Consider the following 20,602-nt stretch of genomic DNA (forward strand, 5'->3'; position numbering starts at 1 on the left):
TGGGCTTTGAGAGCCGCTTCATCTATTTCACAATCATACATGTGTCAAACTACAACTCAGCTTCCTCCTTCATTTGAAGAATTCTGCTCTGCCAAATGGAATTTTGTTTGGTACCAGCTAAACCCTGTTTCTAAATCTTATTGGCCATGATTTCAAAGTGAGAGATGAAGGTCTAGTGGCTGATGTTGCAGGACTCAGGGTGAGAGGCAAAGAAGAATGGGTGGACCAGACCAGAAGTTTTGGTTCCGTTATGAAATGGCGATTACCTATCCCCATCAGCTTTCTGAGTTTTAATGGGCAGCTGGTGTGAGTCACAGTGAAACCTCTGAGGTTTTGTGAAGGAGGGTCACAATTGTTGATTTGAACCCACCATTTTTGGTTCCCTTTTTGACTTTTAGAAATGAAGTTTGGCTTCCTGAGGGCAAGGTGAATCTTCTTTAGGGCCCTTCTGATCATTACTTAAGTAGAGAGGGATATGTCAAAGCAAGCAATAAAAGTAGAAAAAGGTCATGTCTTGTGAATTTCATTTGAAGGAGTATTACGTTAAGACTCTGATGTGAATGATTAAAGTAAAATATGTTCAGGGCATTCAAAAGGCCAGAGGAAGAACCTTCATGATGAGGGTTGCTAGACTAAGTGTTCAGAGGTGGCTGGACCCTACACTTATTTATTTATTTAAAAAAATATATATTTTATTGATTTTTTACGGAGAGGAAGAGAGAGGGATAGAGAGTTAGAAACATCGATCAGCTGCCTCTTGCACACCCCCTATTGGGGATGTGCCCCCAACCAAGGTACATGCTCTTGACCGGAATCGAACCTGGGACCTTTCAGTCTACAGACCGACGCTCTATCCACTGAGCCAAACCGGTTTCAGCAGACCCTATACTTATTATTCTACTTCACTTTCTGCTTAAATTGGAAAATTTCAAGATTTTCCCCAGACAACTGCATCAATGGTCAACTTCCCTTTAAAGAAGTCCATTTCTGGCTGTAAATCAGAAACACTTACAAGTCAGGTATATTAGCCTTCCTGGATTATCTTCTATTTGCCATCCTTGGGTGTTATTGTCTTTCTTTTTTATTTACATTATCATATAAATATATGGCTAGGATATATCCAGCCATTTAAAAATCAGCAAGTGATGGCCACAAGATGTAGGAACTTGCCATAGAAATGGGGAAATGGCGGTGGGTTGGGAGTGCTAGAGACAGGAGGGGGTCCCCTCGGAGCCTGCCATCCCACTGCATGCACCTTAACTTTAGAGCTGAGTTTAAAAGCTTTATCAATAACTTAACAAGAGCACACAGAATAATTCCTTTACTGCAAGGAATTCAGGCCTGGTATCCAGGTTTGCAAAAGGATATCTGTGCTGACAAAGAGTCATTTTCTACAGGGACATTTCCCCTTTTTATTTTCTCACTATAGTCTCAAATTTAATAGATGTTATTATCCCCATTGTTTACATTACAGAGGTCTCAGATGATAAATTGTTTCAGTAACTCATAGATGAAGATTGTCAGCATATCTGCCAAAACAAGTGTATGATCCACACGTTTTGATGAAATAGTGAAGTGAAAGAGTATTTTACAATGAAAGGCATGCATATCTAGATTAAAAAACCATTTGAAAAAAGTAGTGAAACATAAAATGTAATTTTATTTTGATGAGGTTAATTCTTAAGAGACAGTTTATTTAGAATAAGTTAATGATTTTGCAATGAGTGATTCAAATATAAAACTGGCGATGGGGGTGGATTTAAGCAACTAGTAAATGGCCTAGACAGTCTACCTCTAAGATCCCTGTTACCCTGAGATTCTATAATGCAAATGTCGCTGAGTACATTAAGCTGCAGAGTGTGGTGGCTCATTCAGCATCCCCAATGGTTTAACCCGCAGGAAAAGCACACTGTGGTATTTTCATGGGAGCTTTAATAGGTTATCTACTATGTGCCAAAGACACTGAGCCAGGAACGTTAGAAGACTCAAAGGATAAGATTCGTTTCCTCAGGAAGTTTTCAACACTCTATTTTCTCAAATTTTGGAGGTCTCATGAAATCTATCCTGATGGTCAGACCTCAGAAAGAGGGCAAGGGAGGGTGAGAGAGGGGCAGTATGAGATCAAACAAAAGACGTGTATGCATGTATATAAACATAACCAATGGACACAGACAGTGGGGTGAGGGCCTGTGTTGGGGGGCAGGAGCGGGTTGGGAGAGGTCAACGGAGGAATAAAGGAAACATATGTAACACTTTCAATAATAAAGAATTAAAACCAAAAACAAAAAAAGGAGTATGACCCAAGAAGAAGAAAAAAAAAAATTAAAAGAAATCTTTCCCAGGAAATTTCTCCTAAGAATTCCTTAGAGTTAGAAGGTAACTTTCTAGGTAATTCTAATAATTCTTTTTCTCTAGGAAAGAATATATAGATGGTGGGCCAAATGCCATTAATAAAAACAAAATATCTAGATGTATTCTAAGCAAGGCAATGTAAAAATGTCTACTTTACAAAATAATTTACACTATTTAATCAAGATATGAAGAAAGTGTGACTGCAAATAATTTTAGTAGGATATGAAGAATGAAAATCTTTATGTTGCCCTGGCCCATAGTTCTCAGCAGTTAGTACATCAACCCACACACTGAAGGGCTATGGGTTTGATTCCTGGTCAAGGGCACACATTTGGGTTGCATATTTGATCCCTGACCCTAGTCAGTGTGCATGTGGGAGGCAACAAATTGATGTGTTAATCATCAATAGTCCAACACAGCCACCAGCACAGCAAGGGCCTTTCTCACATTCTCACATTGATCTTTCTTCTCTGTCTCTCTCTGTTTCTTCTCTCTCTCTCTCTCTCTCTCTCTCTCTCTCTCTCTCTCTCTCTCTCCTCAATCCCCTGCCTCTCTCTGTCTCTCTCCTCTCTCCCTCTCTCTCTTTCTCCCTTCCACTCTCTGAAAACAATGGAAAAAATATCCTCATGTGAGGATTAACAACAACAAAAGCCTATGTTTCCAGTAGCACACATGGCTAGAACCACTTATACTGTACTATTAAAGAACACTGTTGAGTGTTTCCTTTATTTGATTTAGGGCAGTGTTTCCCAGATGATGAGTTGGTGATGGGATATACCAAGTCCTAGTCTTTTTTGTCTAAGTGCTCAGTCACAGAGTGGCAGTCTGTCCCTACCTACTTCCCTAAGCCTTATCCCCCTGCTGCTTGTTCTGGGTAACAAGCCTGTTTCCCCCCCCCCATACTTCTCCTTGAATGTGTTCCCTTGACTGAGCTGTGTTTACCTGGAAAGACCCTAAGAATATAAAAAATGAAAGTAGGTGTCAGTATCTACTATTTATGAAATATATTCTATAAACATGTTTAGGCTAGGCCAAGAAAAAAAGTAGGATAGAGTTTAGAGAGTAGTCTTAAGATAAGAAAATGGTGTAAGGAGAACGATAAATTGAAGGGAAGAAAGGAGTCAGAGAAGAAAGGGACTGGTTGACAAGTGACGTATTAGGAGACAGAAAAAAGGGGGAAAGAGAGGGAGACAAAAATGAAAAGGTAGATGTAAAGGCTAATGATGGTTAAAGATAGCTTACTATGTAAGAAGTGATAGAAAGGTGGAAAGGAAAGAAATAGAAAGCTAAATATGGAATGGTTGAGAGAGAATTAAAAGAAGAAAGATAAGAAAGTAAGTAATAAAGGTAGAGAAAAAAGAGGTAGTGAAAGAAAAAAGTGCCAAGAGAACATTTCCTAGGGGGGAAAAAAACTGAAAACAAAAATGGACAAAGACAAAAAAAAAAAAAAAAAAAAAAGTACAATCATCAGGATTATACTGACACAGATCTCCATACACAAAATGGAAAGTTCATCTGCTTTTCTGTTTTGCAAAACCAGAGCATTTTGCAAGTATGGGACTTTGAGAGAAAAAAGAAGACTCAGCAAGCAAAGGGAAATGAATCCAGACAAGTGGCTTCCAAGTTTCAAGGTAGTGGTGATCATAGTCTTCCTGCCTTTTTGTTTGCTTGTTTTTTAAGGTCTGCACTAATAGTGGTAGCACTGGATGTAGTGACTTCAAGAGACCCAACCTTATCAGCACCACATGGGTCACTACTCCTATTGTTGGAATGGGGGAAAACATAAGGATCACCAAGCAGGTCAGATATTTAATAAAATATTCAGGGGAAAACTTTGAGAACCACTGTAAAACCACCTGTAAAATTTTCAGGTGTTTTTCTTCTCCAAAGAATGCTCAGTTGATATAATATCTAGGCCTGAAGTAGTAAGCAGTCTTGTGGATTGGTCCCTATTTGAAGAGAATCAAATGGAATGTGTTCATCTACATTATAGGGGTCTACAATTATACTCTGAAACTGAGTCCCAGTAGCCAATGAGTCAGGAATTTCAGTAGGCATTATTGAATCCCCGTTGAATGGGCTTTCCCTTCCCATGCTAGATGGAGTTCCAGGGCTGGAGGAGTGATACTTTGCTAATTTGGAGCCAAAGCATGGTAACTGTAGAATGCTAGATGGTCTTTGTTGTTTCCTTTCGCCCTCATTTCCTTGTACTTCACTTTGGATTTCTTCTGGCTTGGGGCCTTCATCAGGTGTGCTGATAACAAGCTGCTCCGGAGTAAGGTCAACAGTCCTTTCATTAAGCTGGTTGCCTTCAATTATTGGTTCCAAAGCATTGTTTCCATCTCCTCCAAAGTCATTTTTGAGACAAGGTATATTCTTTGATTGAAGGGAACTGGCTTCAGAAAAGGGCATAATTCCCCTTTGATTCTTTATAGAACACGGTGTGTTCCTCCTCAAAGTGGACACATCATCTCTAAAAGGACTTGGGTTTTGACTTTCTCCAGGCTGTCTTTTCTCTGAGCTGTTTCTTTGGCCAGGTAGGCTGCTTGTCGGGAAGATGGTTTGTCTTGCTTGCTTAGTATGGCTATCTTTTGTATACAGGGGACTGGTGTCTTGGTTCTCCCCTGGTTCAAGACCAAAGGATGGAGTGTAGTCTTGTAGAGCAAGTGGATTGTCCTTGTGTCCAACAGAGCCACCAGCACAGCAAGGGCTTCTTTGGTTTTGGTGAAATAAATGTGCTTCTTTTTGACCTGCTGAATAACTTGGAGGAATTAAGTCACGGAAAGCCAAATGTTCGTTGTCTGGTGAATTTAACCTAGTATTCTGCATTCCATAATTCAAATTCTCACCTTCACGCCATATTGGATTTTTCTGAAGCCCAGCTGGGGAGTTACTGGAATAGTGTGGGTTCTCTTTCTGGTGTGGTGGACTAACAGGGGCTTTATGTAAATTGGTTGGCCGATCCCAGAAATTTCTGTTAAAGTATGGTCTTCTTTCTTTCTGCCCTTGGGTTTCTATCCTCTGGTCCCAGGAGTTCCAAGAAGGAAACAGAGAGCTTTCTTCTTGTCCCACAGGCCTGTTGGCATAATAGCCCCTGTTCTCCACAGGTGGTGGTACCGTGGGAATTGCATTATATGATGGGAAATTCTCATCTGCGTTCCAGGGGTAAAATTCACCATAAGGAAAATCCTCCCTGGGTTTCGACGGATTATCTAAGGAATAGGGAAGGTACTCCTTTGGTCTGTTTGAGGTATACTGTTCATCTTTGTAGTGCCTAACCGTGGTGCCTTCTCTAAAGCGTGACTCCTCCGCACCCCATCTACTTTGTCCTGGGAAAGGTTCATCTCCAGTTGGGTCAATTGGGTCCTCTTCATTATAAGGTACTGTCTCTTTTGGGTCTGGAGTATTCACTGGGTACAGCGGCTCTTCCGGTTGTCCCACATTATTGGGAGAATCATCTCTCTCATCCCATGTATTGCTTCTAATGTATGGTGAGCTTTCCCTGGGGTCGTAGGGGTTATAGTCAGGGTAGTACACATCTGCCCTAGAACCATGGGAAGGATGCGGTAAGTGTTCTTCCTGCCTGCTGGGATCTTCCTTAAAAGGTGGAGAGATGTCTTGGTGGTTCCAAGTATTTCTTCCAGCAGGAAAAAGTTCTCCTGCAGGGGAAGGGATGTCCTCAGGGTATGCAGGCTGATAGGTACTGTGCTTTAATTCTGGTTGATTAGTTTCTGATTCATACGGGATCCTTCTTGGCTCTAAAATAATCCCTTTGGGCAAATTCTGGCTTTGGGTTTGTCCTTCAGCATTTGGGGCTCTTCTGGAATCTCCTCTTGGGTAATAAGAGTTTTCACGTTGATCAATAGAATTAAAATTTGGGGGTAGCACTTTACCTTCGGGAGGAGGCAGTTTATAGTTTGATTTATTAGCTCCATTATCTTGAGAGTTTCTCCAAGGGCCAGTTGGATCTCTTGTAGGAATGACTACTCTTTCTTTTTGACCTAATGGCTTTTCTCTTGGGTTTTGAATTTTTTCATTGTGACCAACAGTACCATGTTTGGGACCCAAAGGGGCAACATTGGTTCCCATAGGCTGTTTATTTGGCCCCTGAGGTTTTCTTCTGAAATTTGCTGGATTGGGAGAATTGCCTCTTGCAGTGGAAGCATAAGGTCTGCGATAAATTGGATTTCCTGGATGAACAGCTTGCTTGCCTCCCAAAGCATAGGAGTTCCACCGAGGACCCCTTTGGACTGGGTTTCGGTAAAAAGGCCCATTCTGTCTGGGTCCCATGGCAGTACCAGTGGGACGCCATTGTCTTCCTGCAGGAAAACTTGGAAAGTTAGAATGTGGGTAATTTTCACGAATATTTGGCTGACCTGAGCCCCATGGGATATGACTTCTTGGTGGCCCATGGCCTGAAACGTTAACTGCAGGGGCTGGGTTGACCCCATTTTGAGCTGTAGGGTTGCTCCCAGCGTTGGGCCCTTGGCCACTGTTTCCTGTTGGGCTGGTGTCATTACCACCCGGACGCCCCCCGGGATTGGGTGCATTTGGTTGGGTAGAATTAGTCTCAGGAACTGTTGAATTAGATGAGGGCTCAGTGGCTGGACTTTCCGTTTTAGGAGGGTCTTTTTCTTTGGGTTTTTCAAAATCTTGTTCAAACATTTCCTCTGAATAATAGGGAGGACGACCCCCAAATCCCTGATATCCAAAATATCCAAAGTAAGGATTCTGTAGGGAAGAAGATAGACATTGATAATTACTCTCTGCTTCCCACTATGATGGTGCTCAGAATTTTTTAATGTGATAGGGAAATTTTATTAGCCACATGTTTCTTTTAACACTAAAGAATTAAGCTTTCTTTCTTGACATTTGATTCCTCCTTGGGTTCTATGACCCTTTTCCCTTCTGTTTCTTGTAATTTCTGTCCATTACCTCTCAGCTTTCTTTTTCTTGGCCTCTATTCTAAAACTATTTTTTTTTTTAAGATTTCTATCCTCTATCTCATTCTCCAGTTCTCATTTTACATATCTGCCTGAGCAAGCTATTGCAGCCAAATTCTTTTACTACAAATATATGCCAATGACTTCCACAGTCATAATTGGCCATCCCAGTCTCTCCTGAGGTTGAGACAGCAGGACAGCTTCAATGAAGCTCTCATGAGTCCCTCCAACAGAATGTACCCAAACTAGACTCATCTTTCCCTAAATCTCCTTCTCTAATATTCTATATCTAAGTAGTATTTAACAGGATTTACTCAGTTTCCCAAGTTGTTTCTGTTTTTCTCCTTTATGTTTTTTGTAGTAATTAATGACCACATCCTATTAACTCTAAAATTTTATTCTCCTCCTTTTCCCCTCTTCCTTTATCCCCCAAACCCCTGAACTATTGCAATAGTTTCCTTACTGGTTACTCTGGATGTAATATTACCTACCTCTAACCTTACTTTTCCATTGCCACCGGAGTAGTGGAGTTTGGGGGGTTGGGTGTGTGGGAAAGTTCTATCACTTTCCTCTTTATTTTTTAATTTTAAAATATTTTTGTTGATTTCTGAGAGAGGAAGGGAGAGGGAGAAAGAGGAACATCAATGATGAGAGAGAATCATTGATTAGATGCCTCCTGCACACCTGCTACTGGGGATCAAGCCTGTAACCCAGGCATGTGCAATGACTGGAAATTGAACCCTGACTCTTGGTTCATGGGCCCTTGTGTAACCATGGAGGCATACTGGCAAGCAAGATGAATAAGCTCTAGAAATCTATGAACATTGTACCTATAGTCAACAATACTGTATTCTATACTTCAAAATTTGTTAAGAGGTCAACAAATGTGAAGTATTCTTATCACAATACATAAAAGAAAAAGAAAATTACAACTAGTTCTCTGAATATTCTCTCTGTCTTTCATTGCCTCTGCGCATAGCTTCTTCATAGCAAACCTTTTCACAGACACATCTATTACTTCCTGGCAAGCTTGACTCATTCTCAGGATTCAGTTTGAATGCTCTCTTCTCTGTCCTGACTTTCAGGGACAGAATTAGGCTCTACTTGGGGTGTCTACAGCAGCATAGACTTATGCTATAACAATTATCCACTGCACTGCAATTGCCCATTTTCCTAGGATTCTCCCACTTGATTCTCCCATGTGAACTTTTTGAGTGAAAACATTTTTTCATCTTTGTTTTCTAGGTACCTACTATGTTTCCCCAAAAATAAGACATCCTCCAAAAATAAGACCTAGCGCAACTTTGGGAGAAAAAATTAATATAAGACACTATCTTATTTTCGGGGAAACAGGGTAGTGCAGGGGAAGTGCTTAAAAAGCGTTTCATGAATGATGCAATGTGTTTGGTAGACATTTGTGTGGGATTTAGGTCATTTAGTTTTTCTTTTAAAATAAACACAATCTAGGGAAAAAGTATTTTTAATTTCTATTTGTGGATGGAGATGATGAGACACGTGGCTGTGGTGATGCCTCTGACATGTAGGAAATCAGACAAGGTCCTTGGAGTTGGAATACAGTTTTCTTAATGCCTATGCCAACTGCCTGGGTCATTCAGCCTCACCCTCTCATGTTATAGTTGTGAAAATTTGAAGTTTTAGTTTTTAGGCTGCATACAATTATCTGACTCATTTTTATTTGGGATTATTTCACAATGATATTTGTTAAAGCACCTTATGACATTACTAACAATAATTTTAAAAAATGTTTTATTGATTTTAGAGAAAAAGGAATGTGGGGAAGAGAGAGAAGAGAGAGAGAGAGAGAGAGAGAGAGAGAGAGAGAGAGAGAGAGAGAGAAGAAAGAGAGAGAGAAAGAGAGAGAGAAAGAGAGACAGATATCGGTCAGCTGCCTCCTGTGCATTCCCTAATGTGGATGGAGATCAAAAGCTGAGAATATATCTTAACCAGGAATTGAATCACCAACCTTTTGGTGCATAGGATAATGCTCAATCAACTGAGCCAATTCAACCAGGGCTAACATAAAAATTTTAATGTCACTATTTTAACTGTCCACTTCCCAGATCTATCAGGTTTCTGCATTTCACTGAGGACATAGCATATATCTAGGAAAAAAGAGGTGGCAAGCTGTGCCACCATCACTGCAAGGATTTTTTGATGACACAGTGCTGGAACATATTAACAGCCTATCACTCTGTGACAGTGGTTCTCAACTTTCTAATGCAGCTACCCTTTAATACAGTTCCTCATGTTGTAGTGACCCACAACCATAAAATTGTTTTTGTTGCTACTTCATAACTGTAATTTTGCTTCTGTTAATGAATCATAATGTAAATATTTGTGTTTTCTGATGGCCTTAGGCTCTACAGCAGTGGTTCTCAACCTGTGGGTCACCCAAGACCATCGGAAAACACAGATATTTACATTACAATTCATAATAGTAGCAAAATTACAGGTTGAGAACCACTGCTTTATGACATGCATTTGGCTCTTCTCCTAGTGTGGTGTCAAAAAAAGTTTGTTGAACTTGTGTCAGAAGACTTGGATTCTGGGTCCAGTTTATCTACTAACTCAGTAGGTGAAATTAATTAGTAATTTATCTTTGCTGGGCTTTGATATATTTGTACAATGATGGAGTTAGATGATTACTTCTCTTGTGGAGATAACATTCTAAGATGCTTTTACTTCCTTCTCTGTTTACTAGTTGCTCCATCACTGGAGAGTAGGTTATTAGGTTAGCCTTCTTTGACAGAGCGGGAAAGTAAGAGAGAGGGAGGGAGGGAAGGAGGAAGATTCCAATACATGTAGAAGAGAAATTATGTATCACATTTATTGTATTTTTACTGGCTTGATTTATTTCACTTTTTCTCCCTTATATCATGGGCACTACAGCAATAGGTTCATGTGTTGGATTTTAGTTTTCTTATTAGGTAGGGATAAATAAAGTAGAGACTGAAAGGTTGTAATTGCTAATGGGGAATGTAGCTTTACTTGTACTTACCCCCCCTTCTTCATTGCTGACTGGTGGACGTCCATAACCTGGTGGTACCCTCTGAAAGGTGAAAAACACAATGAACACAAGAGAAAACCACTTCCTATACTGCTGTTTGTTTGTTAGACTCGAGGTGTCTTAAAATAGTTCCTATCAGTGACTGGGTGTCAGCACTGTTAGCTTTTAGCATCTGAGTCATTAGTTCTCACAATCCAGCTATTAATACAACTATAATTATAATCTGACAGTGAATACTGGTAAATACAATTGCTTTAGAAGGATCCTATTCATCCTACTGAAAATATCATATCCTAGCATTCACCTGGCCCCATCTCCTCAACACACACACACACACACACACACACACACACACACACACATACACACACTCAGACACATAGATGGGAAGGGTGAAGGAGAGGGAGAAAGTGGGATGAGTTCCATTAGGGTCCAAACATCCATATTAGAACATGCAATGATGAAGATTAAATAATGATGCTATTTTTAGATAATCTACTTCACATTTAGGGTGACAAATTGACAATCCTTTCTGCATTATTACTATAATGTTTTTATTTGACCAAGGTTTATTTTTCTACTCAAATTTGAGGGCTGGGTTTCTACTCAGAGGAGGATTAGAAAAGCAGTTCACCTTCCACAGATCTTCCAGAATTTTATATACATGTGTTTAATAGCTACTTCAGCATGAGACTCATGCTCACCTGCTTTTTAACTATTCACCCGGTACTGCCTTAGTTTCCTTACTTCAATATGCCCAGTGTAAGCGGAAGTAACTTTTTTAAGAAAAAAAGTAAGGCACTCTTATATAAATGAATTGTTCCTTGTTAACAAGAAACCTTCTTGGTTAAAAGTATAATAAATAAGAAAAACCAATGAATGGAGTAATCAAATATTTATTTATTTATGTTACTTTAACAGCAACTGGTCTTTACTATTTCTTTAGTTTAAATAGTTTATTTTGCAATTCACATTTTTAATGCCTGTAATGCAATTTCAATATTGTATTTTACTTTAGTGACTTTAAACTTAAAGGATTCTTGTAAATGTTATTTTGTATGTTTTTTTTTATAATAAAATAGCTGTGGCTAGAAATTAGATATGACAATGGAAAAATTTTTGTCTAATCATAGCTTATCTTGTGATTTACAAATTCCATTTTGTTCAAATTTCCCCATTACATTAAATGAGGATAATCTTTGTGTTGTCAAATCTTTTGAGGAAGCAGAAAATGGTAATGAAGTAGCACAACTTTTTAAAATTAACTCATTAACTAAGTTATTAGCAGTTGTTTGATAATTTAGGCTGTGTTCATGCCACCAATTTGAGTAAAAAGTTCACTTAAAAATTCTTTTGTCCTACATGATCACTGATGTAATGATTTTGTCCCATGAACTCTAGGATTGGCACATAGCATTCCCTTTAGAGTGTACAAACTTATATTAGTTTGAGATACAACATGCTAATATTACTTTTCACTTCTAATACTAAGAAGAAAAAACTCACATGCCACGGTGGCTGTTGATAGGGAAACATCCCATTGCCGAATGGTGGGAATGCCTTGAAAGAAAGAAAGAATTGTCATGATGTGGAAGTGAGACTATATGAAAAATAAAACAAAACTGGTAAATACAATTATTTGAAACTTGAGAGTCTACATCACCCTTTGCACTAAACTGTGCTTTTTAATTGTAGGGCAGAGATGATAATAACAACAATAATTAGTATTAGTATTATTGAACACATGTCCTAGGTATTGTGTTGAGTATTTTATATTGGTAAGCTTACTTAATCCTCACATAACCAAAGAAAATATGTGCTATTATTATTCCCATTTCATTTAAGATTCTGAGGTTCAGAGAAGTTAGGCACTTGTCCCAAATCTCATAGCTGATAAATGATTGGAACCAAGAGAGTCTTTTCATTTAATTTTGTTTTCTCTACATCTATAATAGTGTCTAATGATAAATGCTAACCTTCTAGAAGACAGTTGTTTAAAAGCTCCACATGAGATGAGATCTTGAGAAACCATTTATCAGTTCTCGTGCTTTAAGTCAGGACCATCCTGAAGTACTGAAGCAGTCCTGCCTTTCAGGACAACATTTTAGGTAATCAAAATGTAGAGCTTGCAAGGGTCTTAGAGATCTTTTTGTTCATTCATGGGGAACCTGGAGTCTAAAAAGGTGCAGTGACTTGCTCATACTACTACCCTCCAGTTCTACTACTGAAGGTAGAACTCAGATCGCTGTGTCTGGACTCTTCCATTAGAGCTCAGATTACTAGACTCTCCTACCTCTGTATTTTAAAGGGCCTTCTTTAAGGTGAGTTTTTGAGTAATTTTAACTCAGACAAGAACTGAAATGGACTCACCAGGCAGCTTTGAATAGGAGGTGACTGAATCACCTTGGAAGAAAATGTCAAAACTAAAGATTCTCTTTTGCTCACAGCAGTCCCCGTGCTGAGCAGCAGCATGAAGGAAGTGTGTATGTGTGGGCAGCAAGGCCTTCCGAATCCCTTTGAGGCCATATGACTTGGGTTGAAATTTTGCTGGGTGAGCCTCACCTGAGGTGGCCGGGCTTCCTCTTCGGGCGGAGTTGGGGCAGGCGTTGGCTGCTTCAAAGGTCTCTTTGGTGGTGGCTTTTTTGGTTGAGGCGGGTTGGGCTTCGGGGTCTCTGGGGCTAGGTCCGTCTTGCCCTGGCGTTTGGGTGCTGAAGGAGATGAGGGTTTCTTTGGGCGCCCAGTGTTGGGTGGTGGCTGCGGCCACATGGGCATCTGGTACTGTGGGAAGAGCTGAGGGGGTTGCATACCATACCCATATGAGGGGCCCAACTGTGTCATCTGAAAGGGTAGCAAACAACAGTAAGGTCACATGAGGGCTGAGATTCCAGCTCTCCCCACCCTCTTGTGTCAGTCTCCATAATCAGCCAGGAATCTTAAAAATCCCATGGAATTTAACAATGGAAGCGTCAAGATCTTTAGATAGCATTCCCTTACATGTTATCTCACAGAAATGAATTTCATCAGTCTTCTAGAAAACCAACCAACCAAACAAACAAACAGAGCAAAGGACAAATTGGGCAAGAAAATTCAGTTGAAGAATAAAGCTTCTACAGTTAAGAACTGTGTAAGTCAGGTTATAGAGGAGTTGATGTTAAATTCAAAATTCCTGTGACTTGTTAGAGGCTGGAAGAGGAGGAGGAAAAGCAAAAGGAATAAAGTGAGAGTGTTAAAAAAAACAAATGATGAGAGAGAGAGAGAGAGAGAGAGAGAGAGAGAGAGAGAGAAAATTTGTGTAAACACTCTAATGGTGCCTGTGCTTCTTGATTGCAGGTGAATCCTCATTAATTCAATTTTCATTATCAGAATTTCCACAATTTCAAAGTTGATGGGAAAGTAAGAGGAGCAATAATCTGAAAATGCTAATCTAGAGATTGACCTCTTACAACATCAGTTCCCATTCAAATGCTCCTTCTCTGTTTTCACACCAGTTTCTATCTCCAGTCTTCATTAAGCAGTCTCTTGCTGTCTATTGGATGAGGTACACACACATATGCAAATGCCATGTAAACTGATGGAAGATAAAATTTCAACTCTTGCATTAAGATGTAGTATTTTATGACAATTAAGTTGGTGAACACATCAAATTATAGGCAAAGTCACTAAAACTGAGAATGACAGTTTAAAAAGAATTGGGTCAATCAATAGTCAAAAGTGAGAAAATGGACAATGATGATAATTTTAGGTGAGGGGCTTTAAAAGAGAATGGCTTTTTTTTTATTTTTAAATTGTATCTTTATTGCTGAAAGCATTACAGCTATCCCTCCTTTTTCCCCATTGACCCCCTCTACCCTGAACACATCTCCCACACCCCAGACCTTCACATTATTGTCTGTCATGGGTTATGCATATTTTATGTAATAAAAGCCTAATATGCTAAGTGTCTGGTCATCCAGTCAGCCATTCAACCAAAGTGTAATATGCTATGATGTGCACTGACCACCACGGGGCAGATGCTCTGACCAGTAGGTCCAGCTGATCTGGACTAAGTAAGATGGGTCCAAGTGATCTAGACTGAGTAAGATGGGCCAGACATGCCCTGGCCAACTTCCCATGTCCCTCGCTAGCCCCAATCGTGCACCAGTGAGATTCCTTGGCTTGTCCTGCGCCCTCTTGAAATCTGGGCTGAGGGACCCCCTCACTCCAAGTGCATGAACTTCATGCACCAGGCCTCTAGTATGCATGTAACTTCTTAGGTTAAAAAGATTAAGGAAAAGCAGACGAAGTCCTTGATTTTCCTCCAAAATGCTTTTTATAATCATGCCACAAGTCAAAAGTGACAAATGATATTGTACTAACACACAATTTTGTCTGAAAAATCATGCCAAAAGACTCAACAGATGCTTGCTTAATTATTAGTCAGTTCTAAGAATTACCACACAGTGATAAGTATAATTAAATTTATTTAAATAAAATGATAATTTATTTCATAATTTTGGCATTATCTTTTAAAAGAATCCAAATGAAATTTACACCACCTCCACTGAATATTTACTATGCTATTTTTTGTTCTCATTATTTGTGAATATATCTTGTGTGATCTTTTCTCAGAACACATTTCTTTTGGATTTAAAGAGCCCTTGTAATTAAAAATGAGTTTTATTTATTTGAAACAACAATAATAATGAATAAGAAGAAAATTTGTTATAAGAGGACAGGTGAAATTAGTCCCCCCCCCCTTGAAACTCTTATAATTAAAATCTGTGTATAGTTACAATGTAATTATCTTTATATAAACAAGAAATCACCAGAAAGTATAGATCATTAGACATAATAACTTACATGTGGGGAGTTCATGAAGTTGAATTGACCATACCGCATCATCTGTGACCAAAGGAATCCATTAATGTGGCACAAGTGAAACATTGTCATTCAATCAATCCACAAATCATAGTAAATAAGTTGTATTGATTTTTAAGGTACAAGAGTCATAATATATTTTACTGGTTATTAAAAAAAGTTAAATGCAATAAAAACTTCCATGGCATTTTAATTTTTTACTCAGAATTTTATTTTGAGAAGAATAATAGAGAATAAAAATCTTGTCTACTTTGAAGCTATTAAATGTTCACTTCTACTTTTTTTTTGGAATTCAGGGTCTGAGAGTGTGTTAATTCTATAGAAAGATGATTCTTTTTTCTGATGAGTAATGAGTTTGGCTAATGATCCTGGGAAAACGTCATGTGAAAGTTATTTATATACTTAAATGTCTAACAGCCCTTGGTATAAATGGCTACCTTTGCTGGCTTGAAAACTTAGCAAAAAAGCTATAAAATGTAATACAAATTCACATTTAATTTGAGAAGAAATATTGAAATACATAGGTAGGATGGTGCTGAGGAGATGACTACTTTGCCTTAATTTGAGAGTTTAAGTCTTTCAAATCTCACTTCCTCTACCTCTTTCTTAAGACATTTTTATACCAGAAAGTTTTCCAACATTTTCCTTTTTAAATGAACTCTCAGGACAGGGCTCTGGAAAACTTCTCATCAGACACTGAACATATAATACATACCTCCTCACTTTTACTGCTAAACCCAGGCATCCGGGGCATGTGCATCTGAAAGTGAAAGATACCAATGATAAATTCAGAATGTCAGTTGAAATAAGCCCAATAATTTTCTTCAAGCTATGTAACAAAGAGCACACAAAAAAGTCCTAAATTTTAAAAATATACTCACTGGCATAGCAATAGAATTACCAAGCAGACCTAGAAAGACCAGGAGAATCCTCATTTTCCCATTTGGTACCTGAAATAAAAATCTGGATTTTATTTTTGGACTATGAAATACTTAAGCTTGGGATACTCTGCACTTATTTAGGCACTAGCCCACCTGTCTGTCAAGAGGAGTGCAGAGGCAGATAGTGAGAGGGACCTCTGCTGCCATTTTAACTTTACATTAAAAAACTGTTAGTTATTACCTGGTAATGTTCTAAGCTGCCCAAAGGGTCACAGTATAAAGGAAAGATGAGAGGGAAGAAGTGTGGGAGAGAGGGAGGAAAAGAGGGAGAGGGAGGGAGGGAGGGAGGGAGAGAGAGAGAGAGAGAGAGAGAGAGAGAGGGAATTGATGCTTGAGAAATTAGAAGATGGCTTATCGTACTGAAATGTGGAAATGAGAAATTAGGAGTTTTCCTGAAAAATATGAATACTGCTGATTTTGAACATCTAGTTGCTAGGCTGGTTTAAAAAGGCATAGTAATTTCTGACTATATTCAGAATATCTCAGTTTCAATGAGGGCATACTCCAAAATCAGTACTTTAAACTACTTTCTAATGTGATATAGACAACATTCCATTATATGGGGGCTAATTAAAAAAACTGGAATATCCCAGAATCCTATCATTTTCTTCATTATTATATTATCTTATATTTAAAAAGTCATTTCTGCTCAAGGGCTGGTCAGATAAATAGAAAAACATAGGCAAAAACCATAAATTCATCTCTGTTAGATACTTTGATTAAACATATGGAGGAAAACATTGAAACTGAAGACATATATGATGCTTCGAGATTGTTTTCATTTATCCTACTTTAGCTAATTATGAAAGTCTTGTATAATTAGAACTTGTATTTACTTATTTGAACAAGATTTATTCTGAAGCATTTCCTTAGCTAATTCCTTAAGAAAACTGTTCTATTTGCGTATACAATTGAGGAAAATAAAGGATTTAGTCAGAATGACTTATTTTTATGGTATAGCAGATACAACACGATTCTTAGCATAGTTACCAGCATAGGGACACCATTTTTATTCCTTTTGTTCCTGCTTTTATCTAGGCATCTAGTAGTGATTTGAGCCAATACTCAGCCTTCTGCTAGCTTCACAGAAATATAATTAAAGGACACTAACATTTTCCTAAATTTTAAGTGTAATCAATTCCTTTTTATATATCAGAGAAGTTGGGAGAGTGTAATGAAACAAAGGAAGCAGTAATATGTAAATATTTTTTCTCTTAATTAAAGGTTTTCAGAATCATAACATTGTGGAGAATTAAAAATTACAACTGAAACTAGTGTGTTTAGTACAGGAAGCTAATAAAGAGAATATTGGTGAATGCTTTTCCCCCCTAAATATACTTTCCAAGATTATGGCCTAAGATTTGGGGAACTTTTGGATGTTTAATTTCTCGCTTGCTTAGTCATCCATTTAATCTCAGTAGTAGCTGTCACTTAGATTTTTTTATGTTATACATTCATGTAGGAAGATGTGGTCTTATATTTTATAAATATAAAATGCCACTCATTTTCTCTTTTGCAAAAATAATATATTATGTTGGATGACTTTTAAGATTACTTCCATCTCTAGAAAGTTTATGATTAGGTGAAAGTCTATGATGAGTTATTTTTCGAGCTGAAAATAATACTCATAATTATTGCTATGGAGTACAATTATTGCATAAGTTCTTACTTCTTCCATCCCACCTGTCAACTAAAAAATCCTTTGTTTCTTCTGACATATCTAAAGTGTTTTATCCCCTCAAGTATATTTCTGACAAAATTTAGTTTGATATGAAACCTGTGTGTATAAGGAAAATAAATGATAATACTCACCAAGTTATCTAACTTAGGAAAAGAGGTTCCATGTCTGCACTGAAGCAGCAACATTTTTTCACCAAAATTTTCATAAGCCTTTAAGAAAAATACACATTTGGCATGAGAAAAAAACCAATATAGAAATGAAACAAGCAAACAAAATGAATAGTAAAGCTTCAGTTCTATGGCTCACGTGCAATGTTAATTATTTTGCCCAATCATGTCCTCATTAGGGTCTTCAAAAATCAAGCTTATTCTGTTCTTCTAAGGAAATATGAAAATTAAATCAGAGATAAAATGACCCAGGTATTGTACTTGGGATAATTCTAGTGCAGTGTTGACAAAACTTTACTGCTTTATTGGAAATGTACAAAATCACAGTGTTAAGATTAGATTAAGCAGGTTGGAAGAAAACTTAAAAGAAAAACAAATATCCCAAATAAACCAAGGAGTTTCAAGTTTTATCAGAAGATCAGTCTGCAAAACATAGTTATATGCAATATGGTAGTCGACCAACATCTCTAACCTAAGTTCCTTTTTTGGCTCTATATTATTTGTGTTGATAGTTTCTAATACATACTCACCCAATTAGAAGCTCCAATATTAAAAAAAAAAATAACTTGTACTTGAACTTTGTTAGTCTGTCTTTGAAATATATTCTTAAATGGTCTGCAGTGGAAATGACTATAAATTGCTGAAGCCAGAGAGATTTCAAGAAGCAAGACACATTTATTTCTTAATAATAAAACAAATTCATCATGAAGATATCATGTTCTGTACCAAAAGGCTTCTCCTCGTCAGAAGAGGTTGGGATAGCAAGGTCACATTTAAGCACTGCTACAGACCTGCACAACCAATCAGCTTTGAGGAAATAGTCTCGCCAACACAGAGTTTAAGGCAAAAAAACACATCCAATGTAAAATCTGTAATGTGTTATTACAGGAGTTGTTAAATCAAGTCTATTATTATGTATAATAACAGTCTAGGAAAATGAGCTTGTAGCAGTAAGTTTTAGATGATGCTTTCCTTGATGAATTTGGGGCTTTTTAAGTATAGAAACGTTGTTTATACAAAGACATCTAGGAAACAAAGATGAATATTGACTATAATCTGTTGTCATTGATCACTGAACATCATTAAAAGGCAGGTCAATATATGTATTTAATTTAATGTTAAATTAACGTATACTTAATATATAATTAAAATGAACTGAATGCCATGGACAACATAAGGCTACACAGTGTTATTTCTGAACTCAAATATATTTCAGTCACTGGGGATACAGAGTTTTAGAAGCATTCGGCAAAACAGCAAATGGAATCTTAGCTTTTCATGACAATACAACTTCTTTAAAGTATGAGCTGAGAATCTCACTGAAGGGGTTATGTTATGGATTTTTTTTGGAAACCTGACTTACCATAGTAAAGATTTTGTTTCTAAATAAATAAACGATACTTTTCATTGACAGAACAAGCTTTGTGGTCTTTGCTGAGCTTGGATTCTGCTGTTCTCTTACGGCTCCATTTCCAGTGATGATGCTTGCGTGTTATAATGCTTGCATTTGAAAATTAAGAATGTTTAAATTTGATGCCAAAAGCTGGTTCCTACTCTGTATGATTGTGCATAGCAGTTCACCCAGTGGTTGCCCAGGCCACTATTCTCCCAAGGCATGGGAGGTGCCATGTCTTCTCTTGAGCCCGCTAACAACTCTCTCTCTCTTTTTTTTTTCTTTCTTTTAAAAAATATTTTTTATTGTTGTCAAAGAGGAAGGGAAAGGGAGAGAGAGGTAGAAACATCAATGATGAGAGAGAATCATTAATCGCTGTCTCCTGCACGCCCCCCCCCCCCCCCCCCCCCGTTCACCAATAGGGATGGAGCCAGCAACCTGGGCACATGCCCTGACCAGGAATTGAACAGCCACCTCCTAGTTCATAGTTTGATGCTCAACCACTGAGCCATGCTGGCTGGGCTAATACTGCATTTCTTAGCCCCATTCCTACACCCTGAATTTAGTACCACAAATTAAAATTGATCCAAGTATTTGACATTATTATTATTATTATTTCAGTTAATAATAATAGCGCCTCAGATAAACCTCATTGGCCATGATACTGCCACTGCACAAAGCTGAGAGTATTTGACTTTAAATTAAGCTTTAAATATCTTTTAAGTCTGTGGTTCCCAAGGTATATCTGCTCCAAACACCTGGCTATCTTTGTTGGATTTTGTAGATTCTGAGTAGAAATTATGATACTGTACATACTGTATGTACGTTAAGATTAATTTTCAGGTGGTAGGATGTTCAGAGCACAGAGTATTCATGGAGGTGAAATGTTTGCCGACCCAGGCCTGTGCTTGCTCTTCACACGGGGGCTGGAGTTTTTATTTCGGCCTTAGCTAGATAGTTTATTGGAAAATGCCACTAAACCTCACTTTTTATCATCTTCTCTAGCTATCCTTTCCCACTGCCCAGGGAAATCTGTTTTAAAAATCTAGCCAAGTTATTGAATGGGTAAACTCTTAGTAGTGGTAGCTTGGATTGAGAGAACAGCCAAGTTTCTTTTTTCTTTAAAAACTTGATATAATATCTTGAAACCAGTCCTTTGTAACATTTCCCTTTCTACACCAGTTATCTCTACTTATTTTATAAATTCTTTTCCCTCCAAACCATTACAACTATTTGTGAA

General features: G+C 37.9%; 1 protein-coding gene and 1 pseudogene across 1 annotated transcript; both read right to left on the reverse strand.

Moving 5' to 3' along the window:
- Positions 1-4,179: 4,179 nt before the first annotated feature.
- Positions 4,180-17,987, reverse strand: ENAM (enamelin). The gene is made up of 8 exons (XM_036421208.2): positions 17,934-17,987; positions 16,062-16,130; positions 15,896-15,940; positions 15,163-15,204; positions 12,886-13,161; positions 11,830-11,883; positions 10,315-10,365; positions 4,180-7,083 (listed from the first exon to the last, which is right to left on the reverse strand). The coding sequence occupies exons 1-8, from the start codon at positions 17,985-17,987 to the stop codon at positions 4,264-4,266; spliced, it is 3,411 nt and encodes a 1,136-aa protein (XP_036277101.1). The 3' UTR covers positions 4,180-4,263.
- A 1,948-nt stretch (positions 17,988-19,935) lies between these two features.
- LOC118709742 lies at positions 19,936-20,044 on the reverse strand (annotated as a pseudogene).
- Positions 20,045-20,602: the final 558 nt, after the last annotated feature.

Source organism: Pipistrellus kuhlii, unplaced genomic scaffold, assembly GCF_014108245.1.
Source record: "Pipistrellus kuhlii isolate mPipKuh1 unplaced genomic scaffold, mPipKuh1.p scaffold_m20_p_1, whole genome shotgun sequence".
Classification (NCBI taxonomy): Eukaryota; Metazoa; Chordata; class Mammalia; order Chiroptera; family Vespertilionidae; genus Pipistrellus; species Pipistrellus kuhlii.